The sequence below is a fragment of the Ranitomeya imitator genome, chromosome 6 (assembly GCF_032444005.1).
Source record: "Ranitomeya imitator isolate aRanImi1 chromosome 6, aRanImi1.pri, whole genome shotgun sequence".
Classification (NCBI taxonomy): domain Eukaryota; kingdom Metazoa; phylum Chordata; class Amphibia; order Anura; family Dendrobatidae; genus Ranitomeya; species Ranitomeya imitator.
Window position 1 is genome coordinate 172,314,697 of NC_091287.1, and position 19,048 is coordinate 172,333,744.

General features: G+C 44.7%; 1 protein-coding gene across 5 annotated transcripts in view; it reads right to left on the minus strand.

Moving 5' to 3' along the window:
* ITPRID1 (ITPR interacting domain containing 1) overlaps window positions 1-19,048 on the minus strand; it is a 360,448-nt gene that overhangs the window by 237,053 nt on the left and 104,347 nt on the right. For 2 of the 5 annotated variants that reach the window (XM_069730306.1, XM_069730307.1), the window contains exons 2-3: window positions 5,319-5,456; window positions 518-549 (exon numbers count right to left, since the gene is read on the minus strand). In XM_069730306.1, the coding sequence (XP_069586407.1) occupies window positions 518-539 (22 nt within the window). In that variant the 5' untranslated portion in view covers window positions 540-549; window positions 5,319-5,456. Of the gene's footprint in view, window positions 1-517; window positions 550-5,102; window positions 5,228-5,318; window positions 5,457-19,048 lie in introns of all 5 variants that reach the window. The other 3 variants (XM_069730308.1, XM_069730304.1, XM_069730305.1) reach the window with 2 other exon arrangements.

Below are 19,048 nucleotides of genomic sequence, written 5' to 3' on the forward strand. Positions count from 1 at the left end.
TTTGACAATTTTGTTTCATTAAGACGTAGGTTACGCATCCATATGCGATTTGCTTCTCTACATGCAGCAGCGCGCTCAATTTGATCCATCTTTGCAATCTTGCCTCACATTGTTGCCTCACAGGCTAACATTCAAAAAAGGCTTATGCCTTAACTCGCCACCAGGGGGAGCTCCTCTCCTTAGGTATCCATGGTTACACCCAACTGTGGATGACTCATTGTGCACAGACACACGGACACGTCCAGATTAGGTATATTGATTAAACGGACTTGTGCTAAATTTAACTTCAGTATTATCTGATTGGTGTCCATGGGTTCCAGCAAATGCAGTAATACACAGTAACATGTGGCAAGGATTTAGTTATTCAGCATATTCCCATTTGCGCAAGTGTCTATAATATTTACTCAGTATACTTTCTACATTTTCCACAGGCAGATACTATTGATGCTTCTGCAGACTGTAGATAGATAAAGACTTCTTTTTGTACAGTATCAGCCATTCCCTTTTTTTATCCTACCTGTGTGTTTCGTGTTCTTCATCCCTGGTGGCCTGAAAATATAAAAAGTTCAATATACAAAAATGTAATGCAAAAAAATGTAAAAAAATAGATACCGTATGTGTTTTTAGGAACACATCGTATTTACATTAAATTTAAAGCTGTCAGTGGATGGAAAAACCTGATAAAAATACCACATTTTAGAAAATTGAAATGTCTGACAAACTCTTCGAAAATGTCTGATGTCAGTGATCACTGAGTAGACTAAAATGTACTTGGAATTTTGTAGCAAAAGCTGATCATCATTCATATTCTTTAAATTGTGCATGTCCTGAACAAAGAGGTTTAAATGCATTATTTAGAATACTAAAAAATGGATCTGTTTTTTTTCTCCCAAAAACAAAGCTGCACTTGTCCATTATGAGATTTATTTATTTTAGCTCAGCTATTTCCACTTAAGCTGCAATGTCAACAGAGCCTATTATCAAGAGTGGATCTGTTTTTGAGAAAAAAACTAAAGGTGCGTTCACATTGTGCTTGTTACAGGCTCAATGGCCCTTTCGGAGCATATGTCCGAACCCCCCGCAAAACAGGATTCGGACATATGCTCAGATAGGACCACAGACTATAATGGTGCCGGCCTAGCAAACATGTGCATCATCTTTGCCTACTGGAGGTAGACACTTGGATGCAGTGTACTACATCTGAATTTAGGTCCCCAGTAGTCATATATGCTCAAAAATTATGCACGGCAGAGCTCACATTCGCTATGCCAGCACCATTATAGTCTTGGACAGCCAAGACTGATTTGAGTTTAGCCAGTGTTATACAAAAGTAGAAATATCATTATCCAGCAGAAAATAAGTGAATCCAAGTGAACTCTATCATTTGAAACTGACATATCTCTAGTCAAGACACTTTACAATATTTACAAGTTTAATACCATGAAAATGTTTTACCCTTTTAATAAAGTGATTATTTGACTTAAATAAACAATGGTATGAATAGTAAAAAATGTAATTCTTGTATTCTTTTTCGATATCGAATGAGAGCTTTGGAGGGCCTATTTTATTCATTATGTTGCACACCAACCCACCTTGTTATTGATACTTAAAATACTGCAGATCATCATAGCTAGAATGACTGGCCAAGTACATGTGTAGATATGAGTATAAATGTTTAAGAGAATGGTAGGCCATATTATGCTGAACAGCCATGTTGTGGATAGTAGCCATCTTGGACACTCTCTAGTCAACTAACTTTGCTAAAGAACAGATCCTCTCCCCTGACTGGAGGTATAAAAGACCTCAGTGCCATTAGTAAGTATGGATGGAGTCCAGGAAAACTATTTGGAACAGCCGCAGAAGACCATGAGTGGTGTTATATGGTAGTGAACAGTATATATATTGAGTTAAGATAGAAGCCAGAATCAAGAACTGTCAGTGTATGTAGAGTTATAACAGCATGCTAAAAGAGTGATGTGAATAATGATGCTAAGAGGAACATGGAGATTCATGGTTTTTAATGTAGTTAGGGGAAATGTTTATTAATGTTGTCATATTGTGTCATTGTATTCTTTGTTCTAAAACACGTTTTCCTCTGCAGTATGAGGTTATCATGTATACGCCTTTTGCTGCAAGGTGCAGCGTCCTTTGTCTAATCCATGTATAAAAAACCTCTCCTTCTGTTGTTCAGGGCTACATCATTGCCAGTCTACCGCCAGGCCAAACCATTGACAGTCTACTGCCAGGCTACACAATTGCCAGCCTACCACCAGGCCACACCATTGTCAGTCTACCACCAGGCCACATCATTGACAGCCTACCACCAGGCCACTCCATTGTCAGTCTACCGCCAGGCCACACCATTGCCAGTCTACCACCAGGCCAAACCATTGCCAATCTACCACCAGGCCACACCATTGACAGTCTACCGCCAGGCCAAACCATTGCTAGTCTACTGCCTGGCCACACCATTGCCAGTCTACCACCAGACCAAACCATGGGACCATGGCCAGACCATCGTCAGATTTCCCAGAGTTACTTTGCTTATTTGGCCACCTGTGCGTGTCTGTATGCTTTGTCTCACTGACGTTTATGAACTGTTCTGCTATGTATCTCGGAAAAAATTTCAACCTTGGCTTGAAGGAGAATTGTCTACACTTTTTTCCCAGCTCTTCCAGCTCTCAGTAAGGGCTTTCTTACAAAATGTTTTATTTATAAAATGTGCCCATATACTATGTAAATCTATACTCAATTACTGGACCTCAAACAGTCTTTTTGCTGTCGCTGCCAGGCTTGGATGATGCAAGTAGTCAGTAGCTTGTAGGGATGATGTGTTGATCACCATTGCAGTAATTGACTAGATGCATAAGTAACCTGATATTTCCCACTGGAGTCCACAATGTGACTATATATATATTTTTTTTTTATTATTTTTTTTCAGGACAATATAAAAATGGTGGATTATACATTTTTTGCTAAAAATACAGGAAAGATATATATATATATCTTGGTACCGTGTTAGCCAGTAGATAGAAAAATATTTAGAATTGAGAGTCCTCATTGGTAGATACCTTTTAATGGCTAAATGAAAAGATAGTAACAAATTGCAAGCTTTCAAGACTACACAGGTCTCTTCATCAGGCAAAGACTAAAACAAATTCTGAAGAATCACATATTTATGCACAACATAGCACAGAGACAAAAAAAACCATGGATAAGACAGGTGACATGAAGCAGAATTACCATGAGTGATAGACAGTTATGTCCATAAATATTGGGCCAGCTCTTAGATAAGGAACGTTTTATTGTCCTCTGATTAGGGTCTCTGTTGTGATGACACCTCATAGTCTGAGGGGCAAGTTCCTTAGTTGATGTTAAAAGACATAAATCCGTGCGACACATTCATTCCTGCATTAAGACTGTCAAAGGTCGTCATCAGTTTAAATTCCCAGACTCTTCTGTCTCTTTGAGATTTGAAGCTACCTTTTAACACAAGTAATTTCATGTCCTTAATGTTATGATTTGGGAGACAAAAATGTATTGCCACAGGTAGAATACATGAATATACTCACCCTCGGACGCGCTCTGCTTCTTTCCGGCAGCCTTCCTTCCTAAGAATCAGCGCTTGCAGGACCTTGCGTGACGTCGCGGTGACGTCGCGGCTTGTGATTGGTCGCGCGAGCGGTCACATGGGCGGCCGCGCGACCAATCACAAGCCGCGACGTTACCGCGACGTCACCGCAAGGTCCTGGAAGCGCTGATTCGAAGGAAGGAAGGTTCCCGGTTAGTACCAGGGCGCGTCAGAGGGTAAGTATAGCGATATTTTTTATTTTAATTCTTTATTTTACACTTAAATATGGATCGCAGGGCCTGAAGGAGAGTTTCCGCTCCTTCAGACCCTGGGAACCATTGGAAACCTAATGCAGTGCATTGGGTTTCGAGTTTCGGCCGACCCCCAACCCCGACTTTTTTATAGGATCGGCTGATTTCACTCGACCCGACTTTTGAAAAAGTCAGGTTTCATGAAACCCGACCCGATCCTATAAAAGCAAAGGTCGCTCAACCCTAGTATCAACCACTGAGGACTCTCAATTCTAAATATTTTTCTTGCTAAAAATATACATAGTAACATAGTAACATAGTTAGTAAGGCCGAAAAAAGACATTTGTCCATCCAGTTCAGCCTATATTCCATCATAATAAATCCCCAGATCTACGTCCTTCTACAGAACCTAATTGTATGATACAATATTGTTCTGCTCCAGGAAGACATCCAGGCCTCTCTTGAACCCCTTGACTGAGTTCGCCATCACCACCTCTTCAGGCAAGCAATTCCAGATTCTCACTGCCCTAACAGTAAAGAATCCTCTTCTATGTTGGTGGAAAAATCTTCTCTCCTCCAGACGCAAAGAATGCCCCCTTGTGCCCGTCACCTTCCTTGGTATAAACAGATCCTCAGCGAGATATTTGTATTGTCCCCTTATATACTTATACATGGTTATTAGATCGCCCCTCAGTCGTCTTTTTTCTAGACTAAATAATCCTAATTTCGCTAATCTATCTGGGTATTGTAGTTCTCCCATCCCCTTTATTAATTTTGTTGCCCTCCTTTGTACTCTCTCTAGTTCCATTATATCCTTCCTGAGCACCGGTGCCCAAAACTGGACACAGTACTCCATGTGCGGTCTAACTAGGGATTTGTACAGAGGCAGTATAATGCTCTCATCATGTGTATCCAGACCTCTTTTAATGCACCCCATGATCCTGTTTGCCTTGGCAGCTGCTGCCTGGCACTGGCTGCTCCAGGTAAGTTTATCATTAACTAGGATCCCCAAGTCCTTCTCCCTGTCAGATTTACCCAGTGGTTTCCCATTCAGTGTGTAATGGTGATACTGATTCCTTCTTCCCATGTGTATAACCTTACATTTATCATTGTTAAACCTCATCTGCCACCTTTCAGCCCAAGTTTCCAACTTATCCAGATATGTATTTAAATATATATGTATTTAAATATAACGAAACAGAACATTTTGAGAGAGCAACCCAGTAGGGATAGGCGAAAAGCTTCTGATAAGTCCTTATCCGAATAGCTATAGCGTTTACCGAATAGCTCGATCCCTGTAACGCTCCCGATAATTCATTGTTGGGTGCCACAGCTGCATGTGTCACAGCTGTGTGACAGTCACAACACAAAGGCTCTCCATACATGTATTGTGTCTGTCACGGTCCTGAAACCAAGATATATATTTATATTATAAATGTTAGATACTTTATAATAGTATATAACAGTAAATACATTTTTTTTGGAGATCCTGTTACCTTGTTGATCCATTTGGACTGCTGAGTTTAGAATATTCCAGTGTGGACCACAATATATTAAAAATAATTTACTGCTGTGCCTTGAGTGTTCCTCTATCCTATGACAAAAAAACCCTGCAGCCATGTCCCTTTATAGCTCTATGATAAGAAAGAGTAAAATATAACATTAGAAAATAAAGCAAACTTTCTTAAGGATCATTTACACTTTAATAATCTGTTTACTCAGGCAGATAGTTCTTAATACATTGTTCAGCGCCCATAGTCTGCCATTGCTTTCAGCAGCGTGCGTCCTATTTACACAAGACTAACTGCTGCCCAGAACAATGATGAACCTTTTCACAATCATCATGTGATTGGCAGCTTTTTTAGATTGCCAGATTATCACAAACCTGATATATACTGTATATTTCGGACTATAAGACGTACCGGACCATAAGACACACCCCAAATTTGAGGTGAAAATTGCAGAAAAAAAGATTTTTTATAAGATGGGGGTCCGTCTTATTGTCCGAATGTACAGTATCTTACCTGAGGGCTGGCGGTGGCAGGGCAGGGTCACAGGAGGCATGGTGTCGGCAGAGGCGGGGTGATGCAGTGTGGCATGCACCTGAGCAGGGTCCCTTCCTGCTAAGGTGGGCGATGCCACAGCCTGGTGTCCATGGGAGGGTTGCAGCAGTGATTACCGGCAGAGGTGCTGGGATGAGGAGGTGCTGGGATGAGGAGGTGCTGGATGAGGAGGTGCTGGGATGAGGAGGTGCTGGGATGAGGAGGTGCTGGGATGAGGAGGAGCAGTGAGAGGTATGGCATGAGAGGGGTCCCTTTCCCCGATGAGGTGATGCAGCAGCCTGGTAAGCAGCAGAGCCGGGTGAATCTTGTTGTTATCGGTGGGGGTGGCCATCTTCCTGAAGCTGCGCGTGCGCAGATGAAGCGCTCTGCTTCCCCGGGCTTAAGGAAAATGGCCACGGGAGGCCACGCGTGCGCAGATGGAGATCGCGGCGGCCATTTTCTTGAAGCCCTGGGAAGCAGAGCGCTTCATCTGCGCACGCGCGGCTTTAGGAAGATGGCCGCCCCCACCGATAACAACAGGATTCACCCGGCTCTGCTGCTTACCGGGCTGCTGCATCACCTCACCGGAGAAAGGGACCCTGCTTACTGCACCTCCTCATCCCCGTACCTCTGCCGCCATGGTAAGCCTGCATTGCGACTATTAGACGCACCCCCAATTTTCCCCCCTTTTTTGGGGGGGAAAAGTGCGTCTTGTAGTCCGAAAAATACGGTACTGCTCAAAAAATAAAGGAAACACTAAAAGCCCACATCCTAGATATCACAAATGAAATATTCCAGTTGTAAATCTTTAGTCATTACATAGTGAAATGTGTTGAGAACAATAAAACCTAAAAATTATCAATGTAAATCACAACTAATATCCCACGGAGGTCTGGAGTTGGAATGATGCTCATAATCAAAGTGGAAAATTAAGTTACAGGCTTACTCAATTTCAGTGGAAATGCCTCAAGACAAGGAAATGATGCTCAGTAGTGTGTATGGCCTCCACGTTCCTGTATGACCTCCCTGCAATGCCTGGGCATGCTCCTGATGAGGTGGTGGATGGTCTCCTGAGGGATCTCCTCCCAGACCTGGAATAAAGCATCCGCCAATTCCTGGACGGTCTGTGGTGCAATGTGACATTGATGGATGGTGCGAGACATGATGTCCCAGATGTGTTCAATCAGATTCAGGTCTGGGGAACAGGCAGGCCAGTCCATAGCTTCAATGCCTTCATCTTACAGGAACTTTTGACATACTTCAGCCACATGAGGTCTTGCATTGTCCTCCATTAAGGGTAACCCAGGGCCAACCGCACCAGCATATGGTCACACAAGGATCTCATCTTGGTACCTAATGGCAGTCAGGCTACCTCTGGCGAGCACATGGAGGGCCTTGTGGCCCTCCAAAGAAATGCCACCCCACTCCACTACTGAACCACTGGTAAACCGGTCATGCTGAAGGATGTTACAGGCAGCAGATCGCTCTCCATGGCATCTCCAGAATCTGTCACGTCTGTCCTATGTGCTCAGTGTGAATCTGCTTTCATCTGCGAAGAGCACAGGGCACCAGTGGCGAATTTGCCAAACCTGGTGTTCTGTGGCAAATACCAAGCGTCCTGCACGGTGTTGGGCTGTGAGCACCACCCCCATCTGTGGATGTCGGGCACTCATGCCTTCCTCATGGAGTCAGTTTGTAACTGGTTGTGTAGACACATGCACATTTGTGGCCTGCTGGAGGTCATTTTGCAAGTCTCTGGCAGTGCTCCTCCTGTTCCTCTTTGCACAAAAGCAGAGGTAGCGGTCCCGCTGCTGGGTTGTTGCCCTCCTATGGCCCCCTCTATGTCTTCCGGTGTACTGGCCTGTCTCCTGGTAGCGCCTCCAGACTCTGGACACTACGCTGACAGACACAGCAAACTTCTTGACACAGCTCGCATTGATGTGCCATCTTGGATGAGCTGCACTACCTGAGCCACTTGTGTGGGTTGTAGAGTCCATCTCATGCTACCACGAGTGTGAAAGCACAACCAACATTCAAAAGTGACTGAAACAGCAGCCAGAAAGCGTTTGTACTGAGATGTGGTCCCCACCTACAGAACCACTCCTTTATTCAGTGTGTCTTGATATTTGCCAATAATTTCCATCTATTGTCTGTTCCATTTGCATAACAGCATGTGAAATTGATTGTCAAACGGTGTTGCTTCCTATGTGGACAGTTTGATTTCACAGAAGTTTGATTTACTTGGAGTTATATTGTTTTTTAAGGGTTCCCTTCATTTTTTTTGAGCAGTGTATATTACTCCACTGTTAATTGACCTTTAGCATTAGGATTAGTTGTATTATTATTTTTCCCTGTACATATATGTTTATATCTCTATATATGTGCTACTTTTTTTTGCAGAAGGGATGCCATTGTTCTCATGGCTGGTACAGGTTCTACCATGAATACCCAGTGGATTACATTTCCATGAACTAATTGACAGTGGCTGTGGGACCCCTTTATCAAAGAAATATATTTTTGCGTGTTTTAAATTTATTTACAGTAGGTTTTGTTTTCAAATATGTAAAATATTCTCTTGTTGCAATTATTCAGAAGGTTTGTTATTTTTTGTGAGAAATGAAATGATATCTGTTTGACAAGCAGTATGTTTAAATACAGAAACAGTTGTTATCTGTCACTGATGTCTTAGCATCTGAGGTGTTGTTCATTAAAACTGAGTAGGACATTGACAATTATTAGGGATAGTAGTAACACCATTGTCGCAGCTGTGTGTGACCTTTTATATCCCATACCTGTTACTTGTTATCTTATGATGTTGTTAACACTGAATAAATAAGGAATTATGTCTACTTCTATCTGATGTCATATGTCAGCTGTTTATAAAGGTTGTGGTGGGTTAGTTTGTATTTGCTCAGCTTTTACCTATGAGTTGTTTGTATAATGTATTTATTTTGTGAATAAATCCATGATAACTAGAGTTGAGCGACCTTGACCTTTTTAGAGTCGAGCCGGGTTTCGTGAAACCCGACTATCTCAAAAGTCGGGTTGAGTGAAATCGGCCGATTATGACGTAAAGTCGGGATCGACCGAAACACGAAACCCAATGCAAGTCAATGGGGCAGCATAGTCGGCAGTGAGTGGGGGCCAGGAAAACACCTAGAGTGCCCATTTTAATGTCAAAACCATCCATTCTTCTTAATGAAGCTTGTCAAGCGTAATTTACCTTATAATAATTGGAAGGCATTTGAAATTGGGGGTCATTTGGCTAAAGTTGTGGGGGGTAGGGCTGGTTCAAGTAATTAGTGGGCCCAGGAAATCTGGACCACGTCACGGCAGTGGAGCAGGGAGAGGTAAGTATTTCAACTTTGCAAGTGCTGTGAACCTGAGCAAGCAGGGGGGGCCCACTCGTTGGCATTGGCACTGGCACAGGGCCCCTCAAAGTACAGCGGTGTGTTTGCACGGCAGGGGCGCCTCCCACCGGCAGCAACACTTTTGCGTACCATGAGAGGCCCTGTGCCAGTGACGTCGCCAACTAGTATTCCTCCCCCCACCTGATGAAGGAACCTGCACTTTCATCTGCACCTTCCTGTTTGTCCCCGTGTAAGGTGGTATGGTATGCGGGAAGGGGGACCTGACTTTCAGCAGGGTCACAATCTTGCAGTGTAGCGTGCACAGGAAATGTTGCATTATGGGTCAATGTACCAGCAGACTCATCTATCACTGGCTGGGCAATGGGCAGGATGAGGAGGAAACACAGATATAGGCCCAAAGAATAAAGTGGGCTAAATGCAGTTCAAAATTGGTAACACAGGACTAATCAGGGGGCATTGCAGTGGAGGACAACTGGAATGAGAGGCTGACACAGAGAGTAGGCCCAAATCAGTAAGTAGTCGAAATGCAGTTCAAAATTGGCAACAGTAGTAAACAGGTGGCACAGCTTTGTTCAGTGGAGGAGAACAGCAAGGAGTGGCAGACACCGATAGTAGGCCCCAACCCAACTAGTAGGCCAAATGCAGTCTAACATTAACAACTACTTAACGAGCGCCTGAAAACGGAATTTCAGGACAGGAAACCAGGAGAACAGCAAGGAGCGGCAGACACCGATAGTAGGCCCCAAACCAACTATTACGCCAAATGCAGTTGTTCCGTTTAACCACAATTTAATGAGAGCCTGAAGATAGAAGTTCAGGAAAGGCAACCTGGAGAACACCTTGGAGTGGAACACACCATCTCTCTACACCCCATACCCAATTTGTAGGTCTAATGCAGCGTAGTTTCCAACAACTACTAAACGAGAGCATGATGATCGAAGCATTGGCGAGGAAACCTGGGGAACACCTTGGAGTGGAACACACCATCTCTCTACACCCCATACCCAATTTGTAGGCCTAATGCAGCGTAGTTTCCAACAACTACTAAACGAGAGCATGATGATCGAAGCATTGGCGAGGAAACCTGGGGAACACCTTGGAGTGTAACACACCATCTCTCTACAGTGGAACACACCATCTCTCTACACCCCATACCCAATTTGTAGGCCTAATGCAGCGTAGTTTCCAACAACTACTAAACGAGAGCCGGAAGATCGAAGCTCAGGAAAGGCAACCTGGAGAACACCTTGGAGTGGAACACACCATCTCTCTACACCCCATACCCAATTTGTAGGCTCAATGCAGCGTAGTTTCCAACAACTACTAAACGAGAGCCGGAAGATCGAAGCAATGGAGAGGAAACCTGGGGAACACCTTGGAGTGTAACACACCATCTCTCTACACCCCATACCCAATTTGTAGGCCTAATGCAGCGTAGTTTCCAACAACTACTAAACGAGAGCCGGAAGATCGAAGCAATGGAGAGGAAACCTGGGGAACACCTTGGAGTGTAACACACCATCTCTCTACACCCCATACCCAATTTGTAGGCCTAATGCAGCGTAGTTTCCAACAACTACTAAACGAGAGCCGGAAGATCGAAGCAATGGAGAGGAAACCTGGGGAACACCTTGGAGTGTAACACACCATCTCTCTACACCCCATACCCAATTTGTAGGCCTAATGCAGCGTAGTTTCCAACAACTACTAAACGAGAGCCGGAAGATCGAAGCAATGGAGAGGAAACCTGGGGAACACCTTGGAGTGTAACACACCATCTCTCTACACCCCATACCCAATTTGTAGGTCTAATGCAGCGTAGTTTCCAACAACTACTAAACGAGAGCATGATGATCGAAGCATTGGCGAGGAAACCTGGGGAACACCTTGGAGTGGAACACACCATCTCTCTACACCCCATACCCAATTTGTAGGTCTAATGCAGCGTAGTTTCCAACAACTACTAAACGAGAGCATGATGATCGAAGCATTGGCGAGGAAACCTGGGGAACACCTTGGAGTGTAACACACCATCTCTCTACAGTGGAACACACCATCTCTCTACACCCCATACCCAATTTGTAGGCCTAATGCAGCGTAGTTTCCAACAACTACTAAACGAGAGCCGGAAGATCGAAGCTCAGGAAAGGCAACCTGGGGAACACCTTGGAGTGTAACAAACCCTCTCTCTACACCACGGAAGGGCTGATTCTTAGGAAGGAAGGCTGTCGGAAAGAAGCAGGGCGCGTCCGAGGGTGATTATATTCTTATTAGGTATATACTCACCCTCGGACGCGCCCTGCTTCTTTATTTGTAATGAATGTTTATGTGCAATGTGGTTTTGACTTACTCTATTTTTTTGGTAAATAATGATTTTATTATTTTCATTGTTTTGCATCTTCTTGGCAATAATATAAAGAAGACGCGACAGGACAACACTCGGTGGATGCCATATCTGTGTTTAAAATTGAAAAAACCTTTCAGTTAACTACTTGCAGGAGAAAGTTATTGTAGCTGGTGGCCATTTTTAGTACTGTACCAGATTTTTGTTGTATGTGTTTGTTTTTAATGTTAAAATGTCTGCATTTGATATCTCTCCAGTATTTTCTTTTTTATAAGCAAAATACTTATTTTTATATTTTCTGATGTTGGTTCCAGGGGTACACGGGCAGCAGTGGTGTGGTCAGTGGAGGCCTAGTGGAAGGAGTGACCGCAGACAGGCATCGAAGGCCTAAAATAATAACACATGGCTGTAGGCAATTTTAAATTGGTTCCAGGGGTACACGGGCAGCAGTGGTGTGGTCAGTGGAGGCCTAGTGGAAGGAGTGACCGCAGACAGGCATCGAAGGCCTAAAATAATAACACATGGCTGTAGGCAATTTTAAATTGGTTCCAGGGGTACACGGGCAGTAGTGGTGTGGTCAGTGGAGGCCGAGTGGAAGGAGTCACCGCAGACAGGCATCGAAGGCCTAAAATAATAACACATGGCTGTAGGCAATTTTAAATTGGTTCCAGGGGTACACGGGCAGCAGTGGTGTGGTCAGTGGAGGCCTAGTGGAAGGAGTGACCGCAGACAGGCATCGAAGGCCTAAAATAATAACACATGGCTGTAGGCAATTTTAAATTGGTTCCAGGGGTACACGGGCAGCAGTGGTGTGGTCAGTGGAGGCCTAGTGGAAGGAGTCACCGCAGACAGGCATCGAAGGCCTAAAATAATAACACATGGCTGTAGGCAATTTTAAATTGGTTCCAGGGGTACACGGGCAGCAGTGGTGTGGTCAGTGGAGGCCTAGTGGAAGGAGTCACCGCAGACAGGCATCGAAGGCCTAAAATAATAACACATGGCTGTAGGCAATTTTAAATTGGTTACAGGGGTACACGGGCAGCAGTGGTGTGGTCAATGGAGGCCTAGTGGAAGGAGTCACCGCAGACAGGCATCGAAGGCCTAAAATAATAACACATGGCTGTAGGCAATTTTAAATTGGTTACAGGGGTACACGGGCAGCAGTGGTGTGGTCAGTGGAGGCCTAGTGGAAGGAGTGACCACAGACAGGCATCGAAGGCCTAACATAACAAAAATGTCAATACAATGGTATTGTCAGTGGCAGGCATTGAAGGATGTCAGCGCATAGACTAAACATTGGTGGAGCTGTGAGATAATTTTGCAAGTGGTAGAGCACTGTTTGAGCTGGGGTGGGGGGAAACTGTCTTGTGGCCGGCGGTACAGGCCCAGGGCCCCTCATATTACAACGGTGTGTCTGACGTTGGGTGCGCACCACCACCGCCAGAGACACTTTATTGTACTAGGAGGGACCCAGTGGCAGTGCCGTCGACCAAAAGCGGGCTCACCCACCTCTTCAGACAAACTGCACTCTCACGGGTGCTGTCGCCAAGTGTCGATACCACGGCCCCGTGTGGGGAGTTTGGCCATTTAGTGAGGTGTAAACATGTCGTATGCTGGACAATCAGGTGCAGAAAATTACGAGATTGGAAAAGGCATTCAGAATAGTCCACAGGCAAGACCTTTTCATAGGAAAGCTAGGTGTCAGCCGGGCAAGGTGGGGCAAAAGATTTCGAAATCCAGTTGTGGTTCATTTTAATGAAGGTTAGATCATCTACATTTTGGGTAGCCAGACGAGTCCTTTTTTCTGTTAGTATTGAACCTGCAGCACTGAATACTCTTTCTGATAGGACACTAGCTGCCGGGCAAGCAAGCTCCTGCAATGCATATTCTGCCAATTCTGGCCAGGTGTCTAATTTTGATGCCCAGTAATCAAATGGGAATGACGGTTGAGGGAGAACATCGATAAGGGATGAAAAATAGTTTGTAACCATACTGGACAAATGTTGTCTCCTGTCACTTTGAATTGATGCTGCAGTACCTGTCCTGTCTGCGGTCATAGCAAAATCACTCCACAACCTGGTTAGAAAACCCCTCTGGCCAACGCCACTTCTGATTTCTGCCCCTCTAACTCCTCTGGTCTGCTGGCCCCTGCAGCTCGTGTGAGAACGATCACGGGCGCTGTGTGCAGGGAATGCCAGAAGCAACGGTCAACAAGAGTTGATTGTTTGGTTGCTAATATTAGTTCCAAGTTCTCATGTGGCATTATATTTTGCAATTTGCCTTTATAGCGAGGATCAAGGAGGCAGGCCAACCAGTAATCGTCATCATTCATCATTTTAGTTATGCGTGTGTCCCTTTTCAGGATACGTAAGGCATAATCCGCCATGTGGGCCAAAGTTCCAGTTCTCAAATCTGCGGTTGTGCTTGGTTGAGGGGCAGTTTCAGGCAAATCCACGTCACTTGTGTCCCTCAAAAAACCAGAACCCGGCCTTGCCGCGCCACCAATTTCCAGTGGCCCCGGAAAAGCTTCCTCATTAAAAATATAATCATCCCCATCATCCTCCTCGTCCTCCTCCTCCTCTTCGCCCGCTACCTCGTCCTGTACACTGCCCTGGCCAGACAATGGCTGACTGTCATCAAGGCTTTCCTCTTCCTCAGCTGCAGACGCCTGATCCTTTATGTGCGTCAAACTTTGCATCAGCAGACGCATTAGGGGGATGCTCATGCTTATTATGGCGTTGTCTGCACTAACCAGCCGTGTGCATTCCTCAAAACACTGAAGGACTTGACACATGTCTTGAATCTTCGACCACTGCACACCTGACAACTCCATGTCTGCCATCCTACTGCCTGCCCGTGTATGTGTATCCTCCCACAAAAACATAACAGCCCGCCTCTGTTCACACAGTCTCTGAAGCATGTGCAGTGTTGAGTTCCACCTTGTTGCAACGTCTATGATTAGGCGATGCTGGGGAAGGTTCAAAGAACGCTGATAGGTCTGCATACGGCTGGAGTGTACGGGCGAACGGCGGATATGTGAGCAAAGTCCACGCACTTTGAGGAGCAGGTCGGATAACCCCGGATAACTTTTCAGGAAGCACTGCACCACCAGGTTTAAGGTGTGAGCCAGGCAAGGAATGTGTTTCAGTTGAGAAAGGGAGATGGCAGCCATGAAATTCCTTCCGTTATCACTCACTACCTTGCCTGCCTCAAGATGTACTGTGCCCAGCCACGACTGCGTTTCCTTCTGCAAGAACTCGGACAGAACTTCCGCAGTGTGTCTGTTGTCGCCCAAACACTTCATAGCCAATACAGCCTGCTGACGTTTGCCAGTAGCTGCCCCATAATGGGAGACCTGGTGTGCAACAGTGGCAGCTGCGGATGGAGTGGTTGTGCGACTGCGGTCTGTGGACGAGCTCTCGCTTCTGCAGGAGGACGAAGAGGAGGAGGAGGGGGTGCGAACGGCTACAGCCAATTGTTTCTTAGACCGTGGGCTAGGCAGAACTGTTCCAAACTTGCTGTCCCCTGTGGACCCTGCATCCACCACATATACCCAGTGTGCCGTGATGGACACGTAACGTCCCTGGCCATGCCTACTGGTCCATGCATCTGTTGTCAGGTGCACCTTTGTGCTCACAGATTGCCTGAGTGCATGGACGATGCGCTCTTTAACATGCTGGTGGAAGGCTGGGATGGCTTTTCTGGAAAAAAAGTGTCGACTGGGTAGCTCGTAGCGTGGTACAGCGTAGTCCATCAGGGCTTTGAAAGCTTTGCTTTCAACTAACCGGTAGGGCATCATCTCTAACGAGATTAGTCTAGCTATGTGTGCGTTCAAACCCTGTGTACGCGGATGCGAGGCTAAGTACTTCCTTTTTCTAACCATAGTCTCATGTAGGGTGAGCTGGACTGGAGAGCTGGAGATCGTGGAACTAGCGGGGGTGCCGGTGGACATGGCAGACTGAGAGACGGTGGGAGATGGTATTGTTGCCACCGGTGCCCTAGATGCAGTGTTTCCTACTACGAAACTGGTGATTCCCTGACCCTGACTGCTTTGGCCTGGCAAAGAAACCTGCACAGATACTGCAGGTGGTATGGAAAATGGTGGCCCTACACTGCCGGAAGGGATGTTGCGTTGCTGACTAGCTTCATTGGCCGAGGGTGCTACAACCTTAAGGGACGTTTGGTAGTTAGTCCAGGCTTGCAAATGCATGGTGGTTAAATGTCTATGCATGCAACTTGTATTGAGACTTTTCAGATTCTGTCCTCTGCTTAAGGTAGTTGAACATTTTTGACAGATGACTTTGCGCTGATCAATTGGATGTTGTTTAAAAAAATGCCAGACTGCACTCTTTCTAGCATCGGATACCTTTTCAGGCATTGCAGACTGAGCTTTAACCGGATGGCCACGCTGTCCTCCAACAGGTTTTGGCTTTGCCACGCGTTTTGGGCAAGATACGGGCCCGGCAGATGGAACCTGTTGCGATGTTGATGCCTGCTGCGGCCCCTCCTCCTCCGCTTCAGAACTGCTGCCGCCTGCACCCTGTTCCCCCAATGGCTGCCAATCGGGGTCAAGAACTGGGTCATCTATTACCTCTTCTTGTAGCTCGTGTGCAACTTCGTCTGTGTCACCGTGTCGGTCGGTGGTATAGCGTTCGCGATGGGGCAACATAGTCTCATCAGGGTCTGATTCTTGATCAGCACCCTGCGAGGGCAATGTTGTGGTCTGAGTCAAAGGACCAGCATAGTAGTCTGGCTGTGGCTGTGCATCAGTGCACTCCATGTCAGATTCAACTTGTAATGGGCATGGACTGTTAACTGCTTCACTTTCTAAGCCAGGGACGGTATGTGTAAAGAGCTCCATGGAGTAACCCGTTGTGTCGCCTGCTGCATTCTTCTCTGTTGTTGTTTTTGCTGAAGAGGACAAGGAAGCGACTTGTCCCTGACCGTGAACATCCACTAACGACGCGCTGCTTTGACATTTACCAGTTTCACGAGAGGAGGCAAAAGAGCTAGAGGCTGAGTCAGCAAGATAAGCCAAAACTTGCTCTTGCTGCTCCGGCTTTAAAAGCGGTTTTCCTACTCCCAGAAAAGGGAGCGTTCGAGGCCTTGTGTAGCCAGACGACGAACCTGGCTCCACAGCTCCAGACTTAGGTGCAATATTTTTTTTCCCACGACCAGCTGATGCTCCACCACTACCACTACCCTCATTACCAGCTGCCAATGAACGCCCCCGGCCACGACCTCTTCCACCATACTTCCTCATTGTTTTAAAAACGTAAACAAACTAACGGTATTTGTTGCTGTCACACAAATTACACGGTGAGCTATAACTTCAGTATGATTTAGCTACCCCTTTACAGGTGAGTGAGACCACAACGAAAATCAGGCACAATGTTACACACTCTGTTGTTGGTGGCAACAAATGAGAGAGATGCCACACACGCAGGACTGTCACTGAAGCACACATGTAAATATTAATCTCCCACTGATTTGATTTTTTAAGGGAGACTTTAGGAAAAAAAAATAATAGAATAAAATGATTTTTTCAGGAAGAATTTAGAAACCAAATAAAATAAAATGATTTTTTCAGGGAGAATTTAGAAAACAAATAAAACAAAAAAAGGCTTTCTATGGCTCACTGAGTGAGAGATGACGCACACAGGAGTCAGGAGTGGCACACAAGCCCAGAGGCCAATATTTATCTCCCACTGATTGATGTAGTGATTTTTTCAGGTAGATTTTGGAACCCAAATCAAGCTAAAAAAAATAATAGGCTTTCTATGGCCCACAATTGGAGAGAGAGAGAGAGAGATGGCACACCCAGGAGTCAAGACTGGCACACAAGCAGAAAGGGCAATATTAATCTCCCACTGATTTGTTTTTTTTTTTTTTTTTTCAGGGAGACTTTAGGAAGAAAAAAAATAGAATAAAATGATTTTTTCAGGAAGAATTTAGAAACCAAAGAAAATAAAATGATTTTTTCAGGGAGAATTTAGAAAACAAATAAAACAAAAAAAGGCTTTCTATGGCCCACTGAGTGAGAGATGACGCACACAGGAGTCAGGAGTGGCACACAAGCCCAGAGGCCAATATTTATCTCCCACTGATTGATGTAGTGATTTTTTCAGGTAGATTTTGGAACCCAAATCAAGCTAAAAAAAATAATAGGCTTTCTATGGCCCACAATTGGAGAGAGAGAGAGAGATGGCACACCCAGGAGTCAAGACTGGCACACAAGCAGAAAGGGCAATATTAATCTCCCACTGATTTGTTCTTTTTTTTTTTTTTTTCAGGGAGACTTTAGGAAAAAAAAAATAGAATAAAATGATTTTTTCAGGAAGAATTTAGAAACCAAAGAAAATAAAATGATTTTTTCAGGGAGAATTTAGAAAACAAATAAAACAAAAAAAGGCTTTCTATGGCCCACTGAGTGAGAGATGACGCACACAGGAGTCAGGAGTGGCACACAAGCCCAGAGGCCAATATTTATCTCCCACTGATTGATGTAGTGATTTTTTCAGGTAGATTTTGGAACCCAAATCAAGCTAAAAAAAATAATAGGCTTTCTATGGCCCACAATTGGAGAGAGAGAGAGAGATGGCACACCCAGGAGTCAAGACTGGCACACAAGCAGAAAGGGCAATATTAATCTCCCACTGATTTGTTCTTTTTTTTTTTTTTTTCAGGGAGACTTTAGGAAAAAAAAAATAGAATAAAATGATTTTTTCAGGAAGAATTTAGAAACCAAAGAAAATAAAATGATTTTTTCAGGGAGAATTTAGAAAACAAATAAAACAAAAAAAGGCTTTCTATGGCCCACTGAGTGAGAGATGACGCACACAGGAGTCAGGAGTGGCACACAAGCCCAGAGGCCAATATTTATCTCCCACTTTTTTTTTTTTGTTCCAGGGAAAATTTATAAACCCATTAAAAAAAATAATAAATAGGCTTTCTATGGCCCACTATCTGAGAGACAGAGAGAGATGGCACGCTTAGGACTGGCACAAAAGCCCTAAAGCCAATATTAATCTCCCTTTTTTTTTAAGGGAGAATTTATAAAACCAAAAAAAAAAAAATAAATAGGCTTTCTATGGCCCACTATTTGTGAGAGAGATGGCACGCTCAGGACTGGCACACAAGCCCAGAGGCCAATATTAATCTCCCACTTTTTTTTTTTTTTTTCCAGGGAAAATTTATAAACCCATTAAAAAAATAAAAAATAAATAGGCTTTCTATGGCCCACTATCTGAGAGAGAGAGATGGCACGCTTAGGACTGGCACACAAGCCCAAAGGCCAATATTAATCTCCCTTTTTTTTTAAGGGAGAATTTATAAAACCAAAAAAAAATAAATAAATAGGCTTTCTATGGCCCACTATTTGTGAGAGAGATGGCACGCTCAGGACTGGCACACAAGCCCAGAGGCCAATATTAATCTCCCACTTTTTTTTTTTTTTTCCAGGGAAAATT